At 41.7% G+C, this 24,652-nt stretch overlaps 1 protein-coding gene across 1 annotated transcript in view; it reads right to left on the bottom strand.

Annotated features, from left to right (window-relative positions):
- Positions 1-611: 611 nt before the first annotated feature.
- The window catches only part of mctp2a (multiple C2 domains, transmembrane 2a), a 116,338-nt gene continuing 92,297 nt past the window's right edge, over positions 612-24,652 (bottom strand). The window contains 4 exon segments of the mRNA XM_061894775.1: positions 612-1,285; positions 11,941-12,038; positions 19,860-19,969; positions 20,054-20,163. Coding sequence (XP_061750759.1) covers positions 1,229-1,285; positions 11,941-12,038; positions 19,860-19,969; positions 20,054-20,163 — 375 coding nt within the window. The 3' untranslated portion in view covers positions 612-1,228.

Raw genomic sequence — 24,652 nt, 5'->3', positions numbered from 1 at the left:
TGTCCAAACTGAAATTATTTGCACAAATGTATCCTGGTAGCGTCTGTTAATTGGTTACAGCTCCTCTGGGACACAACTTGGGATTCCAACCCCTCCAAACCGGCACCCAAGCCCTGCCAAAAACCGGGAACTTCCCCCCCCCCGGGGCCCCAAACAGAGCCAAGACCGAAGGCGGGGGTTTGAGCAAGTGTGTGGGATTTGAGCTCGTCAGAAGCTCAGGGTCACCTCCACACCCCTTGCTCACTTTGAAATGGACCCCTGGTGGCAGTTCCTGGGAGAGCCAAGTGATGTCTCTATCAGCCTGTCAAAAAGAGATAGCCCGGGGCTCCACCGGGTCCCCTCCGAGCCAATCAAAGTCTTCACAAAGCACAGATGGATGCTCTTTCACCACTGTGCTACTGCTAAGGAGGGGAGGGGGGGGCGAGAAGGAGGTGTTGAGGGGTTTGTTGTGATGTGCTGTCCCCCCCACCCCGTCAGATAAAAACAAGCGCACCATCTCACGGGGGGCCAAAGCTCAGATCAGCTCGGACTATGTTTATTATATGCTGTCAGCCATTTTACTCTGCAAAAATGGATAGGTAAATAGTTAAATATGCAGAACTGAGACGACGTATTTTAAAAAAAAAAACATATTTAATAGTATGTACAACAATGACAAAACATAAAAACAACATAGAGCATAAACTGTGTGTCTATATCAGGCAGCATTGTTCTATACTAGAAATCCTTACCAAAAAAGGAAGTTGTGCAAAAAATACATTCGCGCTGAGTTCTGGCTTATTGTGATATTAGCACACGGATCAAGAGGAAAATATTGCCACAGTTTGTTTTCCATGAATTGTTAAGCTGGCATTAAATTTACCTTCGGGCAAATATCTGCAGAAAAAAAAAAAGAGAGGCAGGAGATCTAAGGTAAGCCAAAGCCGACGCGCCTCATTCCTCCTCTAAATTACATCCAAAGATGAAGGCAGAGCCTCGCACTGCTTCCTTCTTTACCTCCAGGCGGCTGATTGACGGGGCCGTGCGCTGCCCTCCTCCTGCTGCTGCTCACACCGCCTGTCAGCCGGGGAGGCAAACACGCCGGTCAGAGGGCGACTGGAAGGGGGAGGGCAGAGTCGGGGGGGCGCTACGGCGGGGTCACGGGCTCGGGTGGCGCCGGTGCGTTGTCAGGTGGACCGGGTCGAACCCTGCTCTGGCACGGGGGGGCCGGCCTCTTATCCGCCTGAGCTTACTTTTTCCTGCGCGGTTGGCTCTGGCTCGGCGCTCTCAGGGCGCTGTACTGCACCTGTGAAAACAAACAGGAGTTTGGTGGGAGGCAGGTAATCCGAGATCAGCGGAGCGCACGGTAATAGCTCCCCAGAGGAGAGCCGGTGCAGGGGGAGAGCGAGGCGGCCTCGCATGTAATGAATCATTTTTTAAACACGGCAGCATGAGGGAATTAATCACACAGAGGAAGGATTTGAGGAGTCGTGGGTTTTGAACCACCTCCTCCTCATTTTTGCACCCCATCACAATATCAGAAACACACACCAACTGCTGAGATGACCTGTCAGGCTTCTCAGAGACGAGTAAACTGCAACTTAATGTTCATCCATTTAAAAGTTTGCTAAAGTCCGAGAAGAACTTAAAGGCCTACTGAAACCCACTACTACCCACCACGCAGTCTGATAGTTTATATATCAATGATGAAATATTAACATTGCAAAACAAGCCAATACGGCCTTTTTAGTTTACTAAATTACAATTTAAAATTTCCCGGGAGTTTCGTCTTGAAAACGTCGCGTAATGATGACGTGTACGCAAGACGTCACGGGTTTTTAGGAAGTATGAGCGCTGCGCACACACACAGCTAAATGTCGTGTTTGGACATCCAGACCACTGTGTTGCTGAATCTTTTGCAATTTGTTCAATTAATATTGGAGAAGTAACAGTAGAAAGATGGAGTTGGGAAGCTTTAGCCTTTAGCCACACAAACACACGGTGATTCCTTGTTTAAAATTCCTGGAGGTGAAACTTTCCTATGGATCACAGCGGATATGGATCCCTACCACATGTCAACCAGCAGGTTTCGGTGAGAAAATGATGGTTAAAAAGTCAGTTCTTACCGGAGAAAAGCTGAGCTTGTGCCGTCCATAGCTGCCGTTGACTCCCCTGAGACACTGCGCGTCAAGACACCCGTGGAGACACCCTTCCGACTATCAGGTAATATTAAACTCACTAAAACACTAGCAACACAATTGAAAGATAAGGGATTTCCCAGAATTATCCTAGTAAATGTGTCTAAAAACATCGGATTCCGTCCCGATGCAATCGCGTTTTTTGTTTTTTTTCTAGTCCGTCGCTATCAATATCCTCAAACGCGAATCTTTCATCCTCGCTCAAATTAATGGGGAAATTGTTTTTTTCACGGTCTGAATAGCACTTTTTGTTGGAGGCTCCCATTAAAAACAATGTGAATATGTGAGGAGCCATCAAACATGTGACGTCATCGTCTGCGACTTCCGGTAGAGGCAGGGCTTTTCTCTTAGCACCGAAAGTTGCAAGCTTTATCGTGGATGTTCTCTACTAAATCTTTTCAGCAAAAATATGGCAATATCGCGAAATGATCAAGTATGACACATAGAATGGACCTGCTATCCCCGTTTGAATAAGAAAATCTCATGTCAGTAGGTCTTTAAACCAGTTGTGTTTGGATGAAACAAGCATTTCTTCTCATTATTATTATTACATACATAACAGGCCAAAAGTTTGGACACACCTGATTCCAGTGCGTTTTCTTTATTCTCATGACTATTTACATTGTAGATTGTCACTGAAGGCATCAAAACCATGAATGAACACATGTGGAGTTATGTACTTCACAAATAAAAGGTGGGGGACGGCGTGGCGCAGTGGGAAAGTGGCCGTGCGCAACCCGAGGGTACCTGGTTCAAATCCCACCTAGTACCAACATCGTCACGTCCGTTGTGTCCTGAGCAAGACACTTCACCCTTGCTCCTGATGGGTGCTGGTTAGGGCTTTGCATGGCAGCTCCCTCCATCAGTGTGTGAATGGGTAAATGTGGAAGTAGTGTCAAAGCGCTTTGAGTACCTTGAAGGTAGAAAAGCGCTATACAAGTACAATCCATTTATCATTTAATAACAGAAAACATATTTTATATTCTCATTTCTTCAAAATAGCCACCCTTTGCTCTGATTACTGCTTTGCACACTCTTGGTATTCTCTCGATGAGCTTCAAGCACACCTGTGAAGTGAAAATCATTTCAGGTGACTACCTCTTAAAGCTCAACGAGAAAATGCCAAGTGTGCAAAGCAGTAATCAGAGATATATAGAGATGTATTGGAGATGTACGAAAATGGCTTTTTTGCCGATATCCGATATCCTGATATTGTCCAACTCTTAATTACCGATACCGATATCAACCGATAACGATAAATACAGTCGTGGAATTAACACATTACTATGCCTAATTTTGTTGTGATGCACCCCTGGATACATTAAACAATGTAACAAGGTTTTCCCCAAAAAATCAACTGAAGTTATGGAAACAAATGCCAACATGGCACTGCCATATTTATTATTGAAGTCACAAAGTGCATTTTTTTTTTAACATAAATCAAAAAAGCAGCTTGGAATTTGGGACATGCTCTCTCTGAGAGAGCATGAGGAGGTTGAGGTGGGCGGGGTTAGGGGCCCTGTGTTGAGGTAGGGGGGTAGGGGGTAGCGGGGGTGTATATTCTAGCGTCCCGGAAGAGTTAGTACTGCAATGGATTCTGGGTATTTGTTCTGTTGTGTTTATGTGCGGATGTTCTCCCGAAATGTGTTTGTCATTCTTGTTTGGTGTGGGTTCACAGTGCGGCGCATATTTGTAACAGTGTTAAAGTTGTTAATACGGCCACCCTCAGTGTGACCTGTATGGCCGTTGACCAAGTTTGCCTTGCATTCGCTTGTGTGTGTGATAAACCATAGATATTATGTGACTGGGTCAGCACGCAAAGGCAATGCCTTTAAGGTTAATTGGCGGTCTGTACTTCTCCCTACGTCCGTGTACACAGCGGTGTTTTAAAAAGTCAGAAATGTTACTTTTTGAAACCGATACCGATAATTTTGAAACCGATACTGATCATTTCCGATATTACATTTAAATATTTACATTTTAAAGCATTTATCAGCCAATAATATCGGCAGTCCGATATTATTAGACATCTCTAATATATATATATATATATATATATATATATATATATATATATATATGATTTAAAATAATATTATTATGCATTTAATAATATCACTGTTAATATTATTACTGTGCTTAATGTTATTACTGTGTTTTATAATAACAGTATGTGTAATATTATTACTGTGTTTGATAATATGACTGTGTTTAATATTATTACTGTTTAATACATAAATTGACCACATTATGTGAATGTGAGTGTGAATGTTGTCTTTCTATCTGTGTTGGCCCTGCGATAAGGTAGCGACTTGTCCAGGGTGTATCCCGCCTTCCACCCGATTGTAGTTGAGATAGGCACCAGCGCCCCCCGCGACACCAAAGGGAATAAACTGTAGAAAATGGATGGATGGATCAGAGTGTGTGAATGTGAGTGTGAATGTTGTCTGTCTATCTGTGTTGGCCCTGTGATGAGGCGGCGACTTGTCCAGGGTGTAACCCACCTTCTGCCTGAGTGCATCTGGGATAGGCTCCAGCACCCTCACAACCCCAAGAGGGACAAGCCGTAGAAAATGGATGGATAGATGGATGGATTATTATTGTGTTTATCATTATTTTAAGTTAATGTTAAAGTACCAATGATTGTCACACACACACTAGGTGTGGTGAAATTATTCTCTTCATTTGACCCATCACCATTGATCTCCCCCTCGGAGGTGAGGGGAGCAGTGAGCAACAGCAGTGGTCACGCCTTGGAATACTTTTTGGTGAATACTGTGTTTGATATTATTACTGTGTTTAAAAATAACCTGTGCTCCACTCATGCACTCATGTTCTGGCATACAAATCCATCAGCACCGAGTAAAGTTTCCTATATTCCTGTTATTTATTGAAAGGGAATTATTTTCAATGAAATATGGATACAAACATGCAAGTAAACAACAATGAATGACCAATGCATTCACAACGTATTTGAATAAAGTGCAAGAGGAAACATGTTCTGCTCTCATTTTCAATATTCAAGCATAGTTCAATAAAAGTACATAAACCAACATTTCAGCTGCTTTTATTTTCCAACATAAAAATAATACGAGATTAGTGTCAAAAATAAAGTGCAATCAACATATTTCCAGGTTAAATGAGTAGTGGTTTAATTTTTAAACAGATATGGTAGCAGAGAAAAGTCGCAACACAACAACATAAAGCCACAACACAAAAATATAAAGTCTCGACTTAACAACATCAAGCCACAGCACAACAATACAAAGATTCAACAGAAGTGACAGTGGACAAGTTTGGCTGACAGACAAAATGGCTGAAGCAAAAACTCGAAAAGGGTGTAATGAACAAAGTTGGAAAAGTAAGTGAAATGTGATCGATCAGATTTTCAGTCTTTAATAACTTGTTCATTTTTTTTTTTAACTTTTCCAATAATGCTAATATGCAATGTTCATTACACATCTGCGAAACTTCCCTTGTGTCCGTCCATAAAGTTGTGTTGCCCCTTTATATTATTGTGTTGTGAGGTTTGTACTTGTTGTGGCTTTTGCCATTGTGCTGTAACCGAAAGTTGATGTGTTGCTGCTTTATGATATAGTCTTGTGGCGTCTGTGCTTGTTGCGATCTTTCTCAGCCATCCGCCATTGTTGTTTTGATAACTGATGGCGTCGGGCAGACATACTTGAGTAACATTTAAGGTCCTTTTTATGAAAGAGCTATAAACGTCATATTAAGACTGCTTTTCTTCATTTTTTTTCTAGTTTAGATAAAATCTTTATATTGCCTTTTCAAACGATGTTGCATCAACCAACTTTCCGAGTCGTCGATTCTTAGGAATAAAAATCGATATATCGAATAATTATTACCGTATTTTTCGGATTATAAATCGCTCCGGAGTATAAGTCGCACCGGCCGAAAATGCATAGTAAAAAAGTAACAAAACATATATACTCGCACTGGAGTATAAGTCGCATTTTTTGGGGGAAATTTATTTAATAAAATCCAACACCAAGAATAGACATTTGAAAGGCAATTTAAAATAAATAAAGAATAGTGAACAACAGGCTGAATAAGTGTACGTTATATGAGGCATAAATAACCAACTGAGAAGGTGCCTGGTATGTTAACGTAACATATTATGGTAAGAGTCATTCAAATAACTATAACATATAGAACATGCTATACGTTTACCAAACAATCTGTCACTCCTAATCCATAAATCTCATGAAATCTTCTTCCTCGATGTCGCTTCTAAACAACTCTGCCAAATCCAAAGGTATGCGCCGCTTCCTCTTGTTGTTTTTCTGCTGCATATTTCACTGCGTCCAGCTTGTAATCTGCAGTACATGATTTCCTTTTCGGTGCCATTTTTGTTCAGCCCTTCTCAGTTTTTATAAGTTACCGCCAATGTTGAAATGATCCATTTTAATAGCTACGGCAGTAGCATTTAGCATATAGCAGTTAGCATTCCCATTCTGCCATGACCCTCCCCCGCCGAATTCTTATTGGTTGACTTGTGTGTGACGATTGCTGACATTTTCTTCGTCTCTTCCGCGAATGAGATAAATAATATTATTTGATATTTACAGTAATGTGTTAATAATTTCACACATAAATCGCTCCGGAGTATATGTCGCACCCCCGGCCAAACTATGAAAAAAACTGTTATTTATATTCCGAAAAATACGGTAGACCAAATCTACATCCATCCATCCATTTTCTACCGCGTATTCCCTTGGGGGTAGCGGGGGGCGCTGGAGCCCATCTCAGCTACAATCGGGCCGAAGGTGGGGTGCACCCTGGACAAGTCGCCACCTCATCGCAGGGCCAACACAGATAGACAGACGACATTCACACTCACATTCACACACTACGGCCAATTTAGTGTTGCCAATCAACCTATCCCCAGGTGCATGTCATTGGTGGTGGGAGGACGCCGGAGTACCCGGAGGGAATCCACGCAGTCACGGGGAGGACATGCAAACTCCACACAGAAAGATCCTGACCCCGGGATTGAACCCAGGACTACTCAGAACCTTCGTATTGTGAGGCACATGCACTAACCCCTGTTCCACATTGCTGCCCACCAAATATACAATCATTATTTACAATTATTATTTTTCTATTATGTATGATCTTTAGCACTGAAAAAAAATGTAGCCGAAATAACTGGAATTACCTGAGCAACTTATTTAAACAGCTTTTTGAGAAATTCTAAATAAATACCAAATTAAATCAACGGTGAAAATGTATAGTGTGTTTCAATTGTGTTGATATTTCCTCACTCTAAAGACAAAGAGATCACAGGGCGAAGTGGAAAAAGCAGCTAAAATGCGCCAACTTGCTTTTGAAGCGTCGTCGGTGTGTGCGGAAAATCTGTTGAATAAAATCCTGGACCTTTATGCTAATGAGACGTGCGCGCCACTATTAGTACCGGGAGATGGAGTGTGGGAACAAAGTGGCAGCCTGGTGCATCACAACATGAAACTGTGCTCAGAACTGACAGATGCTTCTCATTTCAGTGTCGTCAGAAGTCCTCGTTTGAGGACGACTTTGTAGATTTGTGTGGCCGCTAATTGCCAAGTCACATTTGCACGAAGGATAGGAGTCTGTCTGCAGCCTTTGTTTTTGCATCCGCACCTATCTGACGATTGTTCTAAGTCAACAAAAACAAAATGTCTGCTTTTTTACGTGGGGTCTCCTGGGTATACCGTGTTATTTTTTCCCCCCAAAGCAGCAATGAAACATACTTGGGAGGAATCTTAAGGATGTTTTGTTTTGTCTTTTTAAGACTTGGAGCTGTTCTCCTCTGCAGCACAGTAAAACAAGAAAAAGAAGAAAAAAAAATATTTCTGTGGTGTTTCAAAGCTCAGATGTCGCATCCCAACGGGGAGGAAGACGGACAAAGGACTGCGAATCAAAATGCATCCGCCACCTTGTTTTGCCAACTCAAGTCGTCCAAATCTCAAACATGACAGACTCGCGGTGACATCACAGAGAAGCCAGCCTTGGTTTGCAGCGGGGGGACATCAAGGATGCGGGTGCAGACTCGGGCGAGAGAGTCTCTCCGCATCCGGAGTGTCAGGAGTTCTGCTGGGGTGCGCTACCGACCTGGAAGATGAAGGCGGCTCTGTGGCACTTCATTTCCTGCCCGTCAAAGGAGCGCGACCAACGCCAACCTGACATCACGTTGCGACGTCGCTTACGTAAATCACAAGGCAACATTCATTAGGCCCTTTTCCACTGCAGGTAGTTTTTCCAGGAACTTTTCAATTTACCCTGGTAAATAAACCAAAAACTATCCAGGTGGATTTCGTTCCCAATGGAACTATATTTTAGTACCAGGTAGCGAGTTGTGACAATAGAGTGGGTAGGCTTTGCTGTTGACTGCTAATCGGTTGAACACAGTAAGGGGCGTTCCTAAAATTGTGGATTCTAAGTTTCAGCCGCCATTGCGAGATTATCAATTTTTTTAACCTACCATATTTTCTGGACTTAAGCCACTACCTTTTTCCTCAGCTTTGAACATTCCGACTATTAAAACTGTGCGGCTAATTAATGGATTTTTCTTCGCTAACGGCCACATTTTTTTGTCTTCAACAAATAGTTCTCATAAAACTGTCATGATCTGTGGTCCGGATCATGTTTTTGTTATGCTCTGTTAACTTTGGACTCCCTTAGTTCCTGTTTTGTGCACCTCTGGGTATGTTTTGGTTTCCATGGGGATTAATTGGGTTTACCTGCCTCTGATTAGTGGTCGGCACGCTCACCTGCAGTCGACCAATAATCAGAGAGCGGTTTATTCACTTTTCTCGCCACGCTCAGTCTGGCTTCAGTCACGTTGGTATTTCTTGTTTCTTGGCTTCGAGTTCATGAATTCCAGTGCTAAGTGGTTACTTTAGCTTCCCGTGTGTTAGGCACACTTGCCTTTTGTCGTTTAGCTGTTATTTTGTAAGTTGGATGTTTTATGAGGAATACATCGTAGCCTACATTCACGCTTTTGTCCGGAGTTGTCCGTTTTACATTCCCGGGAGAACGACCCCGCAGACAAAAACACCGACAGAGAAACTGAAATGTCGTTATTGTTTGTACAATGGCGCCATCGTTTGGGCAAGTTTCCCACTGCAGCTGCTGCAGGCTGAAGGTCAACAGTATGTTCTCTTGCTTAGTGCCTTGAACCAAAAGTGATGTTCCGTTTTGTAGTCGTCCATAGCGAATCTACTTGTATGTTTTTTTCATTCAACACTCCCTGCAACGTTTGTAAGTTTTATTACATAACTAAAACTTTTCATACTTATTAAACCATCCCATATTCGTTAGTAGTGTTGTCATGCATATTTGTAGGTGCTATCGTAATGAAATCAAGCCAGCGTCATTAGCAATGGCTAATATGCTTACACCTTTACAAGGGTCTGTGACAGTATTATTAACTTACAATTATTTTTGTATTGTTTCAGTTTCAAAAATTCTTCTTTAAATTCACCAAAATGTCATTGTGGAGTTATTGAGTCTGTTTAGCTGATTGGAGAACTAGCTTCCGCAGCTACCTAGTCTATGATGATGAGTTCTGTTTTGTTTGATTAGCTGTTTTACAGTCACCATTTGGAAACAATTAAGGTATGTACCTAATCATTTACAAAATCTTACTGTGTAAATAATTTATTTACAACGTATATATATCAGTGGCTGATATATGAAAAATAAAAAAATTTTCTTCTAAAATTTAGTGGGTGATGCTTTTATACCAGTGCGCTCTATAGTCCAGAAAATATGGTAGTGTGCAGTTTAGTGCTATTTAAAAATATTTCCAAACCTCATTTAAATATGCGAAGCTACAGAAAATGGACTGACTCTTTCAGATGTATTAACAGAGGAATATACCATTTTCAGCCCTTCTTCAAAGTGGCGAAGCGAGCGGTTCACTACCAGGACTCCACAGTCTTGTAGTTTGAAGAGGAATGTGAAATAAAAGACAAGGTAAATCATATCAAATATTCACTATTTACTTTGTTAGATGCATAAAAGTAGTCAGTAATAGATACTTTGTGTAGTTATTCGTCTCAAGCTGAGTAAACCGAGTGCTAATGCTAACAAGCTAAGGCTAATCTGATGCGTTTATGCTGTCGCCTTGAGATCAAAACTGACATTTATTCATTATGTACTGTTATTTACAGCTGAAATGGACAATAAAGACTTCCCTGATCTTAATTAATTCATAATTTAGTGAAGGGACGACTTTCTTACTGTTGGACAAAAGACGGAAATTCTATGTAAAATCCAGCCCACTTTGTTTTTAAATCATATCGTTATTGCTCTGTATTTCATTTAAAGGCCTACTGAAACCCACTACTACCCACCACGCAGTCTGATAGCGTATAAATCAATGATGAAATATTAACATTGCAACACATGCCAATACGGCCTTTTTAGTTTAGTAAATTGCAATTTTAAATTTCCCGGGACTTTTTTGTTGAAAACGTTGCGTAATAACGTTTACGCGTGACGTCACGGGCTGTTATAAATATGAACGCTGCACACACACACACACACACAGCTAAAAGTTGTCTGCTTTAACGGCATAATTACACAGTATTTTGGAGATCTGTGTTGCTGAATCTTTTGCAATTTGTTCAATTAATATTGGAGAAATCAAGGTAGAAGAATGGAGTTGGGAAGCTTTAGCCTTTAGCCACACAAACACACGGTGATTCCTTGTTTAAAATTCACGGAGTTGAAACTTTACTATGGATCACTTTTCAACCAGCAGGTTTCGGTGAGAAAATTGTGGTTAAAAAGTCGCCACTTACCGGATATCAGCTGAGCTTGTGCCGCCCATACAGCTGCCGTCGACTTCCCCGAGACACTGCGCGTCAACACCCGGCCGTGGACGTACACTTCCGACTATCAGGTACTGTTAAACTCACTAAAACACTAGCAACACAATAGAAATATAAGTGATTCCCCAGATTTATCCTCGTAAATGTCTCTAAAAACAATCATGTTTTTTTTTTTCATTGTTTTTTTTTGTTTTTTTACTAGTCCGTCGCTATCAATATCCTCAAACACAAATCTTTTATCCTCGCTCAAATTAATGGGGAAATTGTAATTTTCTCGGTTCGAATAGCTGTTTTTGATGGAGGCTCCCATTAAAATCAATGTGAATATATGAGGAGCCATCAACATGTGACATCATCTTCTGCAACTTCAAGTAGAGGCTGGGCTTTTCTCCAGCTGCAAACTTTATCGTGGATGTTCTCTACTAAATCCTTTCAGCAAAAATATGGCAATATCGCGAAATGATCAAGTATGACACATAGAACGGACCTGCTATCCCCGTTTGAATAAGAAAATCTCATTTCAGTAAGCCTTTAAGTAAAAACAATATGACCCAATATAGTCTGTTTATTTGCATGGTTCCATAATACATCATCACCTGAGCTGTATAAACTACTCTGAACTGTGAAATGCGGTGGAAACCCAAAACACAAGTCTACAAGAACCTACAGTTCCAGGAACATAAATTTCCTGAACCTTTGGTAGAAAAAGGCCTATTGACTGCTCGACCGGTTGGCTACTCGAGTGTCGAGGCTGCTGTCGACGCATCTCGTCACTGACGATAATTGGGCCAAGGCGCTGGTCCATTAATAATCAAACAAAAGCCGGTGGATACATTTCCAGAACACTTGGGAATTCTCTTACAGCAAATAACACAAACGTCTTGTGGGGATTGCATCCCTATCTGTATGTAAAAACGGGCCCTTACCTTCTGAACATCATAAGGCATCCTCTTGAGGAAATCCAGCAACTCATTACTGTCAATTGCATACGGGTTGCGCAGCTTCTTGGTAAATTTGTTAATGCCTGTGAAAACAGGAACACATTCATAAATAGCTGAACAACCAGCTTCACATCAGTGCATGATAAAATGCCCAGAAATACAGTATAACATACAGTTAGTTATATATACTAAAGATTACATAATTGAATCCGATTAATCACACATTTGCATTTTGATTAGCATTAAATTACTTGCACGCTTAATTTGAAATAACTTTTAAAAAGTCCCCAATATTTTGACAGAGATACAATGTGCATCATGTACAAACATTTTTTAAAAGTATATAATTAATTTCTTAAAAAGCGTTTTTTAGGTTAATTTTGCCACGTCGCACACCAGTTATTGATATCCTCACTCATTTGTCTGTTGAGCAACATTTTTTTTTTTTAATTGCTTTATTGCAATGGTTTCACAAAATTATACTATACAATACTTTGTCTTTCAACATTGCCCTTTTTAAAAAAAATTAATAAACAATAATTGTGAATGTCATATATTGAGAAATATCTATGCATATCTATAAAAACAATAACGAAGAAAAAACTATTAAATAATAGTAGAAAAACAACACTTCCATCTCTATACTTGTACACATCAATATAAAGAGAACATACTCATTATATCATAATTTAAATAAATATGGCATGCGTATTTATGCTTGTAATATACATATACAGTATATATATATATATATATATATATATATATATATGTGTGTGTGTGTGTATATGTGTATATATATATATATATATATATATATATATATATATATATATATATATATATACATATACACATATATATGCCTGTATATCATGTATACATACACATATATGTATATACACCACATATATACCTACATACATACATACTTATACACTTACGCTTATAAATACAAACGCAATACTGACCTACCTTCTTTTTACATAATGTCATTTTTATCAATGATTATATTACAGAAATCTTCTGAATATAACTTGTTAAAATTGTCCAGTTATTTCTAATCCATAAAGCAACTTGGTCCGCCTTTCACAAAACCAACAACGTTCAAGGTAATGGAGCACAGGAGCTCAAAATAAAATTCCGCAATTAATTTGCATTTATACATGATTAATGTGATAATGTTTAGTGATTAATCGCACAAAGTCAAATGTTAACTTTAACAGCCCTGGATGAATACCCACAGTAGGTTCTTCCTAAATGGACTAATATAAGGTGTTGGCATCAAGGGTGTTTCTAATCAACTTTTTCACTTCCAAAACAATACCGATATGGGAGTCTTGAGTATTGGCCGAAACCAATATCGATTCGATAGCAGCATCATACATACTTTTATTATTTGTACTGTGGAATTTTAGAAATAGTCAAACAGGGAACAATGGTTGGGTATGAAAAAAACAATCTTGTTTATTATTGACTTAAATTAACTTATGCTGTTTTTAAGTTGGAGTGGAGTAGTAAATCCTTTTTGGTCACACCTCGTGGTCACACTAATTCATTAAATTAAGCTTCTGACGCAGTATGTTGAATGATTCAGACATGTTTGTTATTGGACACTTTCCAAAACACTTCTGGAGACTTTGTACATGTAAGTAATATACAACTATAATTATTTGACACTTGTTTATATTACAAATGTGGTGTTTTAGTGGGTAATATTGTTCTATTAAGGACACTTACTTCGTATGTTTAGCTTGTGTGCTATTGTATGCTTTGCTGTTGGGTAGCTGTTAGCTCTTAGTAGCCTATAGCCTACCATGTTTGTGAAAGACTTGACTGAAATAGAAAAAAACAACAACCTTGTGTTCTTATTGGAGGACATTTAGATGTTAACTGGCTGTCCACCTTTGCACGAGTGAACACGCTGCAGGACTGCTTGTATTGGAGCGCTTGTATCAGAAATTTTAGAAAAAAGCCGGAATTCATTTTTTTGCTGATATCCGACCAATATATCAATATCAGATCGGCACACTTCTAATCGGCATAACATTAGCATATACTCTATATAAAGAACTAGACAAAAAACCTGAGAACAAGATTCAAAAAGCTTTTTGCTTAGAAAATGTGTGCCAACCAGATGACCAATATAAGGTACCGTATTTTACGGAGTATAAGTCGCTCCGGAGTATAAGTCGCAGCTGCCGAAAATGCATAATAAAGAAGGAAAAAACACGTATAAGTCGCACTGGAGTATAAGTCGCATTTTGGGGGGAAATGTATTTGATAAAATCCAACACCAAGAATAGACATTTGAAAGGCAATTTACAATTAATAAAGAATAGTGAACAACAGGCTGAATAAGTGTACGTTATATGACGCATAAATAACCAACTGAGAAGGTGCCTGGTATGTTAATGTGCATATTAAGGTAAGAGTCATTCGAATAACTATAACATATAGAACACGCTATACGTTTACCAAACAGTCTGTCACACCTAATCGCTAAATCCGATGAAATCTTATACGTCTAGTCTTTTACGTGAATGAGCTAAATAATATTATTTGATATTTTACGGTAATGTGATAATAATTTCACACATAAGTCGCTCCTGAGTATAAGTCGCACCCCCGGCCAAACTATGAAAAAAACTGCGACTTATAGTCCAACAAATTCGGTATTTAACATTGTAACATTTGTAAGTCATAAAATGATCATAGGTCCCTTTTTTTAATGTGTGTATATCAAGGTCTTTTAAAGTATTGTCAAGCAAACAATTTTCTCTCAATAGATGCCACATTACACACATAAGTCGCTCCTGAGCATAAGTCGCACCCCCGGCCAAACTATGAAAAAAACTGCGACTTATAGTCCGACAAATACGGTACTTACTCAGTTACCCAATAAAAAGGTGTTATCTTTTGCAACTAGACAATAATGATAAAGAAAAATGATGAAAATAAGGCCAACTGTAGTAATACTGTATAGTACCCAAAATTATGTTTTCAATGTGGCTCACTTCTTTTTACGGCTGCATTAGTTAACAATAATGAAAAGTTACTTAAAGTAGAACATCCATCCATCCATCCATTTTTTGCCGCTTATTCCCTTTGGGGTGGCGGGGTCGCTGGTGCCTATCTCAGCTACAGTCGGGCGGAAGACGCTTTACACCTTGGACAAGTCGCCACCTCATCGCAGGGCCAACACACTCACATTCACACAATAGGGCCAATTTTAGTGTTGCCAATCAACCTATCCCCAGGTGCATGTCTTTGGAGGTTGGAAGAATCCGGAGTACCTGGAGGGAACCCACGCAGTCACGGGGAGGACATCCAAACTCCACACAGAAAGATCCCGAGCCCGGGATAGAACCCAGGACTACTCAGGACCTTCGTATTGTGAGGCAGACCCACTAACCCCTTTTCCACCGTAGAACAGTTACGGCAAAATGGTATGTCAAATTATACCAACATTTTACCAAATTACATGTTTCGCTGGAATAAACTATATTATAGTTCAATACTGTATATGTAAGAAAAAAAATTGGTTTGGGTAATTTATCACTTATTTCTAAGTTAAAGGGTCATATCACCAAAGACATGCACCTAGGGATAGGTTGATTGGCAACACTAAATTGGTCCTAGTGTGTTAATGTGAGTGTGAATGTTGTCTGTCTATCTGTGTTGGCCCTGCGATGAGTCGGCGACTTGTCCAAGGTGTACACCGCCTACCGCCCGATTGTAGCTGAGATAGGCACTAGCGCCCCCCGCGACCCCAAAGGGAATAAGCGGTAAAAAATGGATGGATGAATGATTTTTTTTTTCTGGCATTTCCTCGTGGTCTACATAACAAGTAATGGTGGTTCTTTGGTCTAAATGTTGCATAGATTATGTTTTACAAACCATCTTGGGTAATCATCAACTGCATCAATACTTGATCATATTCATAGGCATAAACTAAACAGTGTATTGATTTTATTTGAAGGACGAGTACCCCTGGGCTCCTTTCAATCCAATCATTTTGTTAATCAAGGGTATCTCTTTTTACGTGACAAGCTGCATACCAACAGTTAGCGGAAAATAGAACCCACCAAAGGTCTCGTAATGGGACCATTATGCCCACAGCTTGCAGCGTGCACACAAAGAACCCGAGGACCCGAAATATACGCACGCAACTTGAAAGACTTGCCTTGCAACAACTGCGATGGGGGTTAACTGGGGGAGGCAGAGCAGTGTCTCAGTCTGCGTGTTTTTGTTTGATATGATAGGATTTTGCTATTGATCGCAAAGAAGGCTGCGTGGAGGTAGAGAGCGGTTGTGGGCTTACCAGCTGGTGCGGGAGAGAGCCTGTTAAGGGCAACACATCTCCCTGACCGCTGAGAAGGAGACTGACTACTCTGTACAGCGGCACTAGATAATGAGAGGCTAGACCAGGAGCCTGCAGACCGCCCAAGGACATCGTGTGTTACAGCATATACAGCTCTGCCTCTCTCCTTTGTTTTCACACGAACCCCGGGCCTTAGCCTGCGCCGGGCTCCACCATAATCAGCCCACACGGAGCCCAGAACACCTCTGCAGACGACTGATCTCTGCACATGCGCATGCGTGTGAAATGCGTGGTCGAGAGCTTAAAATGACAACTCTTTGTTAAATGAAGGATGTGAAACAAGTTCGGATTTGTGCAGGTTAGTTCGAACAAGGAAGAGGGAGTTAGTTTGACATAATGTAGTTTTTAATATTATTATATTTAAAATGTAATTTAAAATTCTGCAATATCCCGGTACCTTCCAGCATAATATAGAGCGGTGGTTGCACTGTGAGCCTCCCCTTACAGAATATAATATGTCTGTGGGCTCTCCTACTCTCTAAAACAGGGGTCTCAGACACGCGGCCCGCAAGACGTTATTTTGCGGCCCCAACCTTAATACGATAGTTTAATGCTAGTGCGGCCCACAAGTTTCATATGAATGTCGCTTGACAGTGTTGTGTTATTTGGGTCCAAAATGGCTCTTTCAACGTTCTGGGTTGCCTACCCCTGCGTTAGTGGAAAAGCGGCAAATAAGTGAAAGCGACAGAGATGTTACCATGGAGACGAGGGTTTTCTTAGGTGCCTGGTTGTAGTCACACCGCGACACCTGTCCCTCAGTAATAACAGTCCCCGATAACCTGGACCAATTCAAACCAATATTTGTTTTTTTTATTGTTTAATTTGCATTGCTTCACACGATAAAAACTACATATATTTCTATACGACGCCGGCTAACACTCTGGGAGCCGTCACTTTTTTGCGCTCGCTATCCCGGTACTTTCCCGGCTATTATCCGCCGACCGCCGTGTTGCTGTAGGGAGGAAAAGCGGAAGGACACACATTGCGGAAATAACATTATTCTCCGTGCGTCGGCTAAATACAAATATATTCCAAAACCCCAAACATGTATTTTTGAAAGCCTGCAGTGAAGAGAATGGTTAGTGATGTGCATATACATTTCCAGGAAAAGTGGGAGATGCAATATTTCTTTGTTGAGCACAGGGGCACCCCGATGTGTCTTATTTGCACAGGGAAAGTTGCAGTGCACAAGGGATACAATTTGAAACGTCAATATACAACTAGACATGCTGAGAAGTATGTAATATTTTTTTTAAATAATTTTTTTCTTGGTGCCCAGCCTCATCCAGACTCTGCGTCCTGTGGCCCCCAGATAAATTGAGTTTGAGACCCCTGCTCTAAAATATATCTGAGCCGTTTATGGTATGTGGGATTTTGGGGATTTTTGATCGTTTGTGAAGGCACCCGAGGGACTTCTGTCTATATTCGCATGTTACAGGACAATTCAGCTTGTCGTTTTTGTTTGAGTTTGTTAATAAACAAAACATAATTTAATTCCCAACTTGGTATGTCGGTTTGATATACAGCACTGTATGGCACTTTATATTGTGTTCAAAGTGTACAATCCTTCACTAAAATAAGGACTTTTGTTGAGGCTGAAACCCAGTATTCATAATTACAATGTTTCTTCTCGAGAAACTTGCTTCACTATACGATTTTTTCTATTTAGGAACCCTGTTCAAAAACCAATTAAGTTTTTAAATCGAGGCTCCGTTGTATCTGTAAGTAGACTCGCTACAGAAGAGCTAAAAGCATGACTGGTGCAGAGCAGATTCAGTTGAAGGGGCCTTGGCCTGGAGGAGGGCTTTGGCGAGTCAATATGTACCACCCACAATATGGCAGATCCTGACGAGACAGTCAGAAAGCGGCTTAAAGATGGTCTGTAAAACAATCTATGCAAAATTTTGACCAAAGAACCACCATTACATATTATGTTGACCACAAGGAAGAAAAAAAAAATCACAATATGATCCGTTTAGGAAACATTTTACACTTCAAGTGTTTAAAGTTAAAGTCAAAGTTAAAGTACCAATGATTGTCACACACACACTAGGTGTGGTGAGATCATTTTTAGTGATTTAACCCCCAATTCCAACCCTTGATGCTGAGCGCCAAGCAGGGAGGTAATGGGTCCCATTTTTATAGTCTTTGGTATGACTCGGCCGGAGTTTGAACTCACAACCTAAGGGCAGATCGTAGGAGGAAGATTCTTGAACCTTAATAACGAATCTGGTATATGCAACCATTGACTATATCTGCATTTATTCATGTGCACTATAACTCACTCATAACGTTTTATTTATGTGCATTTATTTATAATGATTTAATATGCATGCATATACTAATGTTACCGATTGAACACAGGAAGTGAATACAATTATTAATGTAGCTGTGAAATAGAGAAAGGGCAGGAATAATTACGCTTTAATTCTTCCAACTCCTTTTTGGACATGTTGAACTTGGTGTGACACAATATACTGTAAACCCGAATGCTCGAAGTATTTAATCAGAATAAGTAATGTAAACCTAAAAAGTTGTTAAAAGTTGCATTTACTTAAAAATGTTGAGTGTGAGTAACATTTTCCTTCTTTTTAAGTTTATTAAATGTGTTATTTTTAATTAATATTAACTTATTTGCAGATTATGTAACTGCTACTTAAAATAATTAACTCACAGTAACTTAAGACTCAGTGGATTAAACAACCTTTTGCCTCATTTTGAAAAAATAAATCAATAATTTAAAACGAGAATAAATTAAGAATGAATCAATTGCATAATAGATTTGTATTGTTATCATACTCTGTGTGTGTATGTATATATAAACTATTACATGCACGCGCACACGCGCACACGCGCACACACACACACACACGCACACACACACACACACACACACACACACACACACACACACAAACACACACACGCACGCACACACACACACACACACACACACACACACACACACACAATAGCAAGTGCTTTTATTTTGTAGCATTTGTGTGCACTTCCTCTTCAGGCAGCAGACACGAGGAGGAACATTTTTGAGTTGGCTTAATTGGTAAGTTCAATTCAGTTATAATTCAAAAGTACATTTAACATAAACTCCAAACATTTACGATGAGATGTACTCAAATATTTCAGTTTATGATATCAAAAAATATGTGGCAACTGATTGCCTCACTTTTTTTAGGTCTGCTTACTTATTCGGGTGTACAGTGTAGATATGAGTTGTATTACTGTGCAATGTTGTTTCCATGTTCAAAATAAACATACAACTATTGACATGGTAAAACAATTAATACAGCAGAAGCAAAGATTCAAAGGTGTGTGTGATGCATGGGCCAAGGAACAACCCCTTAAATTTGGTGAGGATCTGTATGAAGGTCTGGATGCAAGTGAAATGATCATCTGTGAGATTTAATAATTTTTTTTCATTCATTGTAAAATTGTCAAAAAACAACAGCAACTGTAATGGTGCCTAAACCTTTTTGTATGATACTGTAAATGTTCAACTTACCCCATATCAGCACTATATATCGCAGGGGGATGAAATATAACAGCGTCGTGGCGGAAAACAGTACCAAGCAAGTCAGACAAGACATGAATGGAACAGACCAGTTGAATATGCTGCGAAGGCAAAAAAAAACAAACATGGTTCAAAGTTACTAGACAAAACATATGTAAGTAATAACAATAAATGAATCAATGTACTTCTTTATTCGCTCCCCCATGTTTGCGACCTCTTCCAAAACGTTCTGAACACACAAGACCACTTCCTGCACCATGTAGAACTTGTCCATTAAACCCTTTTTATTAAGCTCCTAAAAAAACAAGAAGAAATGTTCTGATTAGTTTAACTGTTGTGGTCATTGTCAATCAAAAAACAATAGTTATTACATCGCATTCTCGACATTCACATGTGCATGTCCCTCATAGATATTTGGTAAAAAAAAATAAAAACGAATACAAATATATATATATATATATATATATATATATATATATATATTATATATATATATATATATATATATATATATATATATATATATATATATATATATATATATATATACATGTATAAACCAGGCATGTGAGCGCCCCTTTGAGGAAAACTGATGAAAGCGGTCCCCTAAAGAAAATGTTTTGAATCAAGTAAAGAAGTATTGACAAAGCAGTTCGCACAACAGCAAGTTTGAATTGTTATAAGACCGTATTTTTATGGATGCCAGAGCAGATTTATTTGACAGGGAAGAAAAGACATTACCTCGCCTTCAGCGGCACAACAGCACACTACGTGCACACACGAATGAATGAACCAACCCCGTTCAATAACCAACTAAGTTCACTGTACTGTCGTTTATTTGCTTTTTTGCAGGTGGTTTTGGAACGCAACCCCCTGTGATTAGCGGGGATCTACTACTGAAGGGGTGGCTGTTACGTCGACGGCGAGCTACCAGTCCATCGCAAGCCAGGCATTAGAAACATAGACCTAAACATGACCGGTCATCAATCTTCACCAAGACGTCACTTGATTGACATTCACGGCACCCGAGGGTTTTGTGAGATGACGCTGGCTGCTGCCAGATCATTATTAAGAAAAAAATAACCGACAAGATAGCGAGACACACTTTTTATTTCAACAGACTCTCGCGCCGTACATGCTGTCAAAACTCTAAAGACCGACTGCACACTTCCTACTTTCACAATAAAAGCGCTGTTTCATCCTGTCTGCGCTAACAAAATAAGAGTGGCAGAAAACTAGTGCACACAAGCTAGCAGGCTACGGAGTTTGTCACCAATGTAGTTCTTGTAAAGTGTATAAAAATGAATATGGCAGCTAGACAAATAAGATCTCCTCTCTGAGCTGCCACCTTACCATGGTAGAGGAGTTTGCGTGTCCCAATGATCCTAGGAGCTATGTTGTCCGGGGGCTTTAAGCCCCCTGGTAGGGTCTCCCAAGGCAAACTGGTCCGAAGTGAGGGACCAGACAAAGAGCAGCTCGAAGACCTCTATGATGAACACAAGAATAGAACTCAGGAATGCCTAGCCCGGACGCGGGTCACCGGGGCCCCCCTCTGGGGCCAGGCCCGGAGGCGGGGCACGATGGCGAGCACCTGGTGGCCAGGCCTTCGTCCATGGGGCCCGGCCGGGCACAGCCCGAAGAGGCACCAATAGCAGGGACCATAGAAGTCAGGCGCGATGTGAGCTGGGCGGCAGCCGAAGGCAGGGCACTTGGCGGTCCGATCCACGGCATCCAGAAGCTAGCTCTTGGGACGTTGAACGTCACCTCACTGGGGGGGAAGGAGCCTGAGCTAGTGCGCGAAGTGGAGAAGTTCCGGCTGGATGCAGTCGGACTCACTTCGACGCACAGCAAGGGCTCTGGAACCACTTCTCTTGAGAGGGGCTGGACTCTCTTTCACTGCGGCGTTGCCGGCAGTGAGAGGCGACGGGCTGGGGTGGCAATTCTTGTTGCCCCCCGGCTCAAAGCCTGCACGTTGGAGTTCAACCCAGTGGACGAAAGGGTAGCCTCCCTCTGCCTTCGGGTGGGGGGACGAGTCCTGGCTGTTGTTTGTGCTTACGCACCAAACAGCAGTTCAGAGTATCCACCCTTCTTAGGTACACTCAAGAGAGTACTGGAGAGTGATCCCTCGGGTGATTCCCTTGTTCTGCTGGGGGACTTCAACGCTCATGTTGGTAGCGACAGTGAAACCTGGAGAGGCGTGATTGGGAAGAATGGCCGCCCGGATCTGAACCCGAGTGGTGTTTCGTTATTGGACTTTTGTGCTCGTCACAGTTTGTCCATAACAAACACCATGTTCAAACATAAGGGTGTTCATATGTGCACTTGGCACCAGGACACCCTAGGCTGCAGTTCCATGATCGACTTTGTAGTTGTGTAATCGGATTTGCGGCCTCATGTTTTGGACACTCAGGTGAAGAGAGGGGCGGAGCTTTCTACCGATCACCACCTGGTGGTGAGTTGGCTGCGATGGTGGGGGAGGATGCCGGACAGACCTGGCAGGCCCAAACGCAATGTGAGGGTCTGCTGGGAATGTCTGGCAGAGTCTCCTGTCAGAGAGAGTTTCAATTCCCTCCTCTGGAAGGACTTTGAACATGTCACGAGGGAGGTGCTGGACATTGAGTCCGAGTGGACCATGTTCCGCACCTCTATTGGAGGCAGTGGACAGGTACTGACGGGCCAAGCGGTGTGCAGCTTCAGCGGTCGCGGAGGCAAAAACTCGGACATGGGAGGAGTTCGGGGAAGCCATAGAAAACGACTTCCGGACTGCTTCGAAGCGATTCTGGACGATTCAGGAAGGGGCAGCGGTACACTGTCAACACCAGGTATGGTGCGGATGGTGACCTGCTGACCTCAACTGTGGATGTTGTGGATAGGTGGAAGAAATACTTCGAAGACCTCCTCAATCCCACCAACACGTCTTCCTATGAGGAAGCAGTGCCTGGGGAATATGTGGTGGGCTCTCCTATTTCTGGGGCTGAGGTTGCCGAGGTAGTTAAAAAGCTCCTCGGTGGCAAGGCCCAAGGGGTGGATGAGATCCGCCCGGAGTTCCTTAAGGCTCTGGATGCTGTGGGGCTGTCTTGGTTGACAAGACTCTGCAGCATCGCGTGGACATCGGGGGCGGTACCTCTAGATTGGCAGACTGGGGGGGTGGTCCCTCTCTTTAGGAAGGGGGACCGGAGGGTGTGTTCCAACTATCGTGGGATCACACTCCTCCGCCTTCCCGGTAAGGTTTATTCAGGTGTACTGGAGAGGAGGCTACGCCGGATAGTCGAACCTCGGATTCAGGAGGAACAGTGTGGTTTTCGTCCTGGTCGTGAAACTGTGGACCAGCTCCATACTCTCGCAGGGTTCTTGAGGGTGCATTGGAGTTTGCCCAACCAGTCTACATGTGCTTTGTGGACTTGGAGAAGGCATTCGACCGTGTGCCTCAGGAAGTCCTGTGGAGAGTTCTCATAGAGTATGGGGTATTGGACTCTCTTATTGTGGCAGTCCGCTCCCTGTACGATCAGTGCCAGAGCTTGGTTCGCATTGCCGGCAGTAAGTCGGATACGCTTCCAGTTTGATTGATTGATTGATACTTTTATTAGTAGATTGCACAGTACAGTACATATTCCGTACAATTGACCACTAAATGGTAACACCCGAATAAGTTTTTCAACTTGTTTAAGTCGGGGTCCACGTTAATCAATTCATGGTAAGTGAGGGTTGGACTCCGCCAAGGCTGCCCTTTGTCACCGATTCTGTTCATAACTTTTATGGACAGAATTTCTAGGCGCAGTCAAGGCATTGAGGGGTTCTGGTTTGGTGGCCGCGGGATTAGGGTTCCGCTTTTTGCAGATAATGTAGTCCTGATGGCTTCATCTGGCCGGGATCTTCAGCTCTCACTGGATCGGTTCGCAGCTGAGTGTGAAGCGACCGGAATAAGAAACAGCACCTCCAAGTCCGAGTCCAAGGGTGGAGTTCCATCTCCGGGTTGGGGAGAAGATCCTGCCCCAAGTAGAGGAGTTCAAGTACCTAGGAGTCTTGTTCACGAGTGGGGGAAGAGTGGATCGTGAGATCGACAGGCGGATCGGTGCGGCGTCTTCAGTAATGTGGACTTTGTATCGATCCGTTGTGGTGAAAAAGGAGCTGAGCCGGAAAGCAAAGCTCTCAATTTACCGGTCGATCTACGTTCCCATCCTCACCTATGGTCATGAGTTTTGTGTCATGACCGAAAGGATAAGATCACGGGTACAAGCGGCCAAAATGAGTTTCCTCCGCTGTGTGGCGGGGCTCTCCTTTAGAGATAGGGTGAGAAGCTCTGCCATCCGGGAGGAACTCAAATTAAAGCCGCTGCTCCCCCACATCAAGAGGAGCCTGATGAAGTTGTTCGTGCATCTGGTCAGGATGCCACCCGAACCCCTGCCTCGGGAGGTGTTTAGGGCATGTCCAACCGAAGCTGGATGAAGTGGCTGGGGAGGGGGAAGTCTGGGCTTCCTTGCTTAGGCTGCTGCCCCCGCGACCCGACCCTGGATAAGCGGAAGAAGATGGATGGATGGATGGATGGAAAAATAAGATGCCAAAAACCAACCACTTTCATGTGGTATTGGACAGAAAGGAGGACTTTTTTTCTCCTCCATTTGAAAATGTGGACGTTATCAGCACTACTGTTTGATTCCAATCAATGGAAGTCATAGAATCAGGTAATACACCAACTTATATTCTTGTCTTCATGTGGTGCGCTGTCAGTGGTGTGCCTAACAGAAATCATGATCATAATTAAAGATATAAGTATTTTCTTATTC

This window comes from Nerophis ophidion, linkage group LG03 (assembly GCF_033978795.1).
Source record: "Nerophis ophidion isolate RoL-2023_Sa linkage group LG03, RoL_Noph_v1.0, whole genome shotgun sequence".
Taxonomy (NCBI): Eukaryota; Metazoa; Chordata; class Actinopteri; order Syngnathiformes; family Syngnathidae; genus Nerophis; species Nerophis ophidion.
Note: the sequence above shows the minus strand (reverse complement) of the source record. Positions and strands in the feature narration are given on the sequence as shown.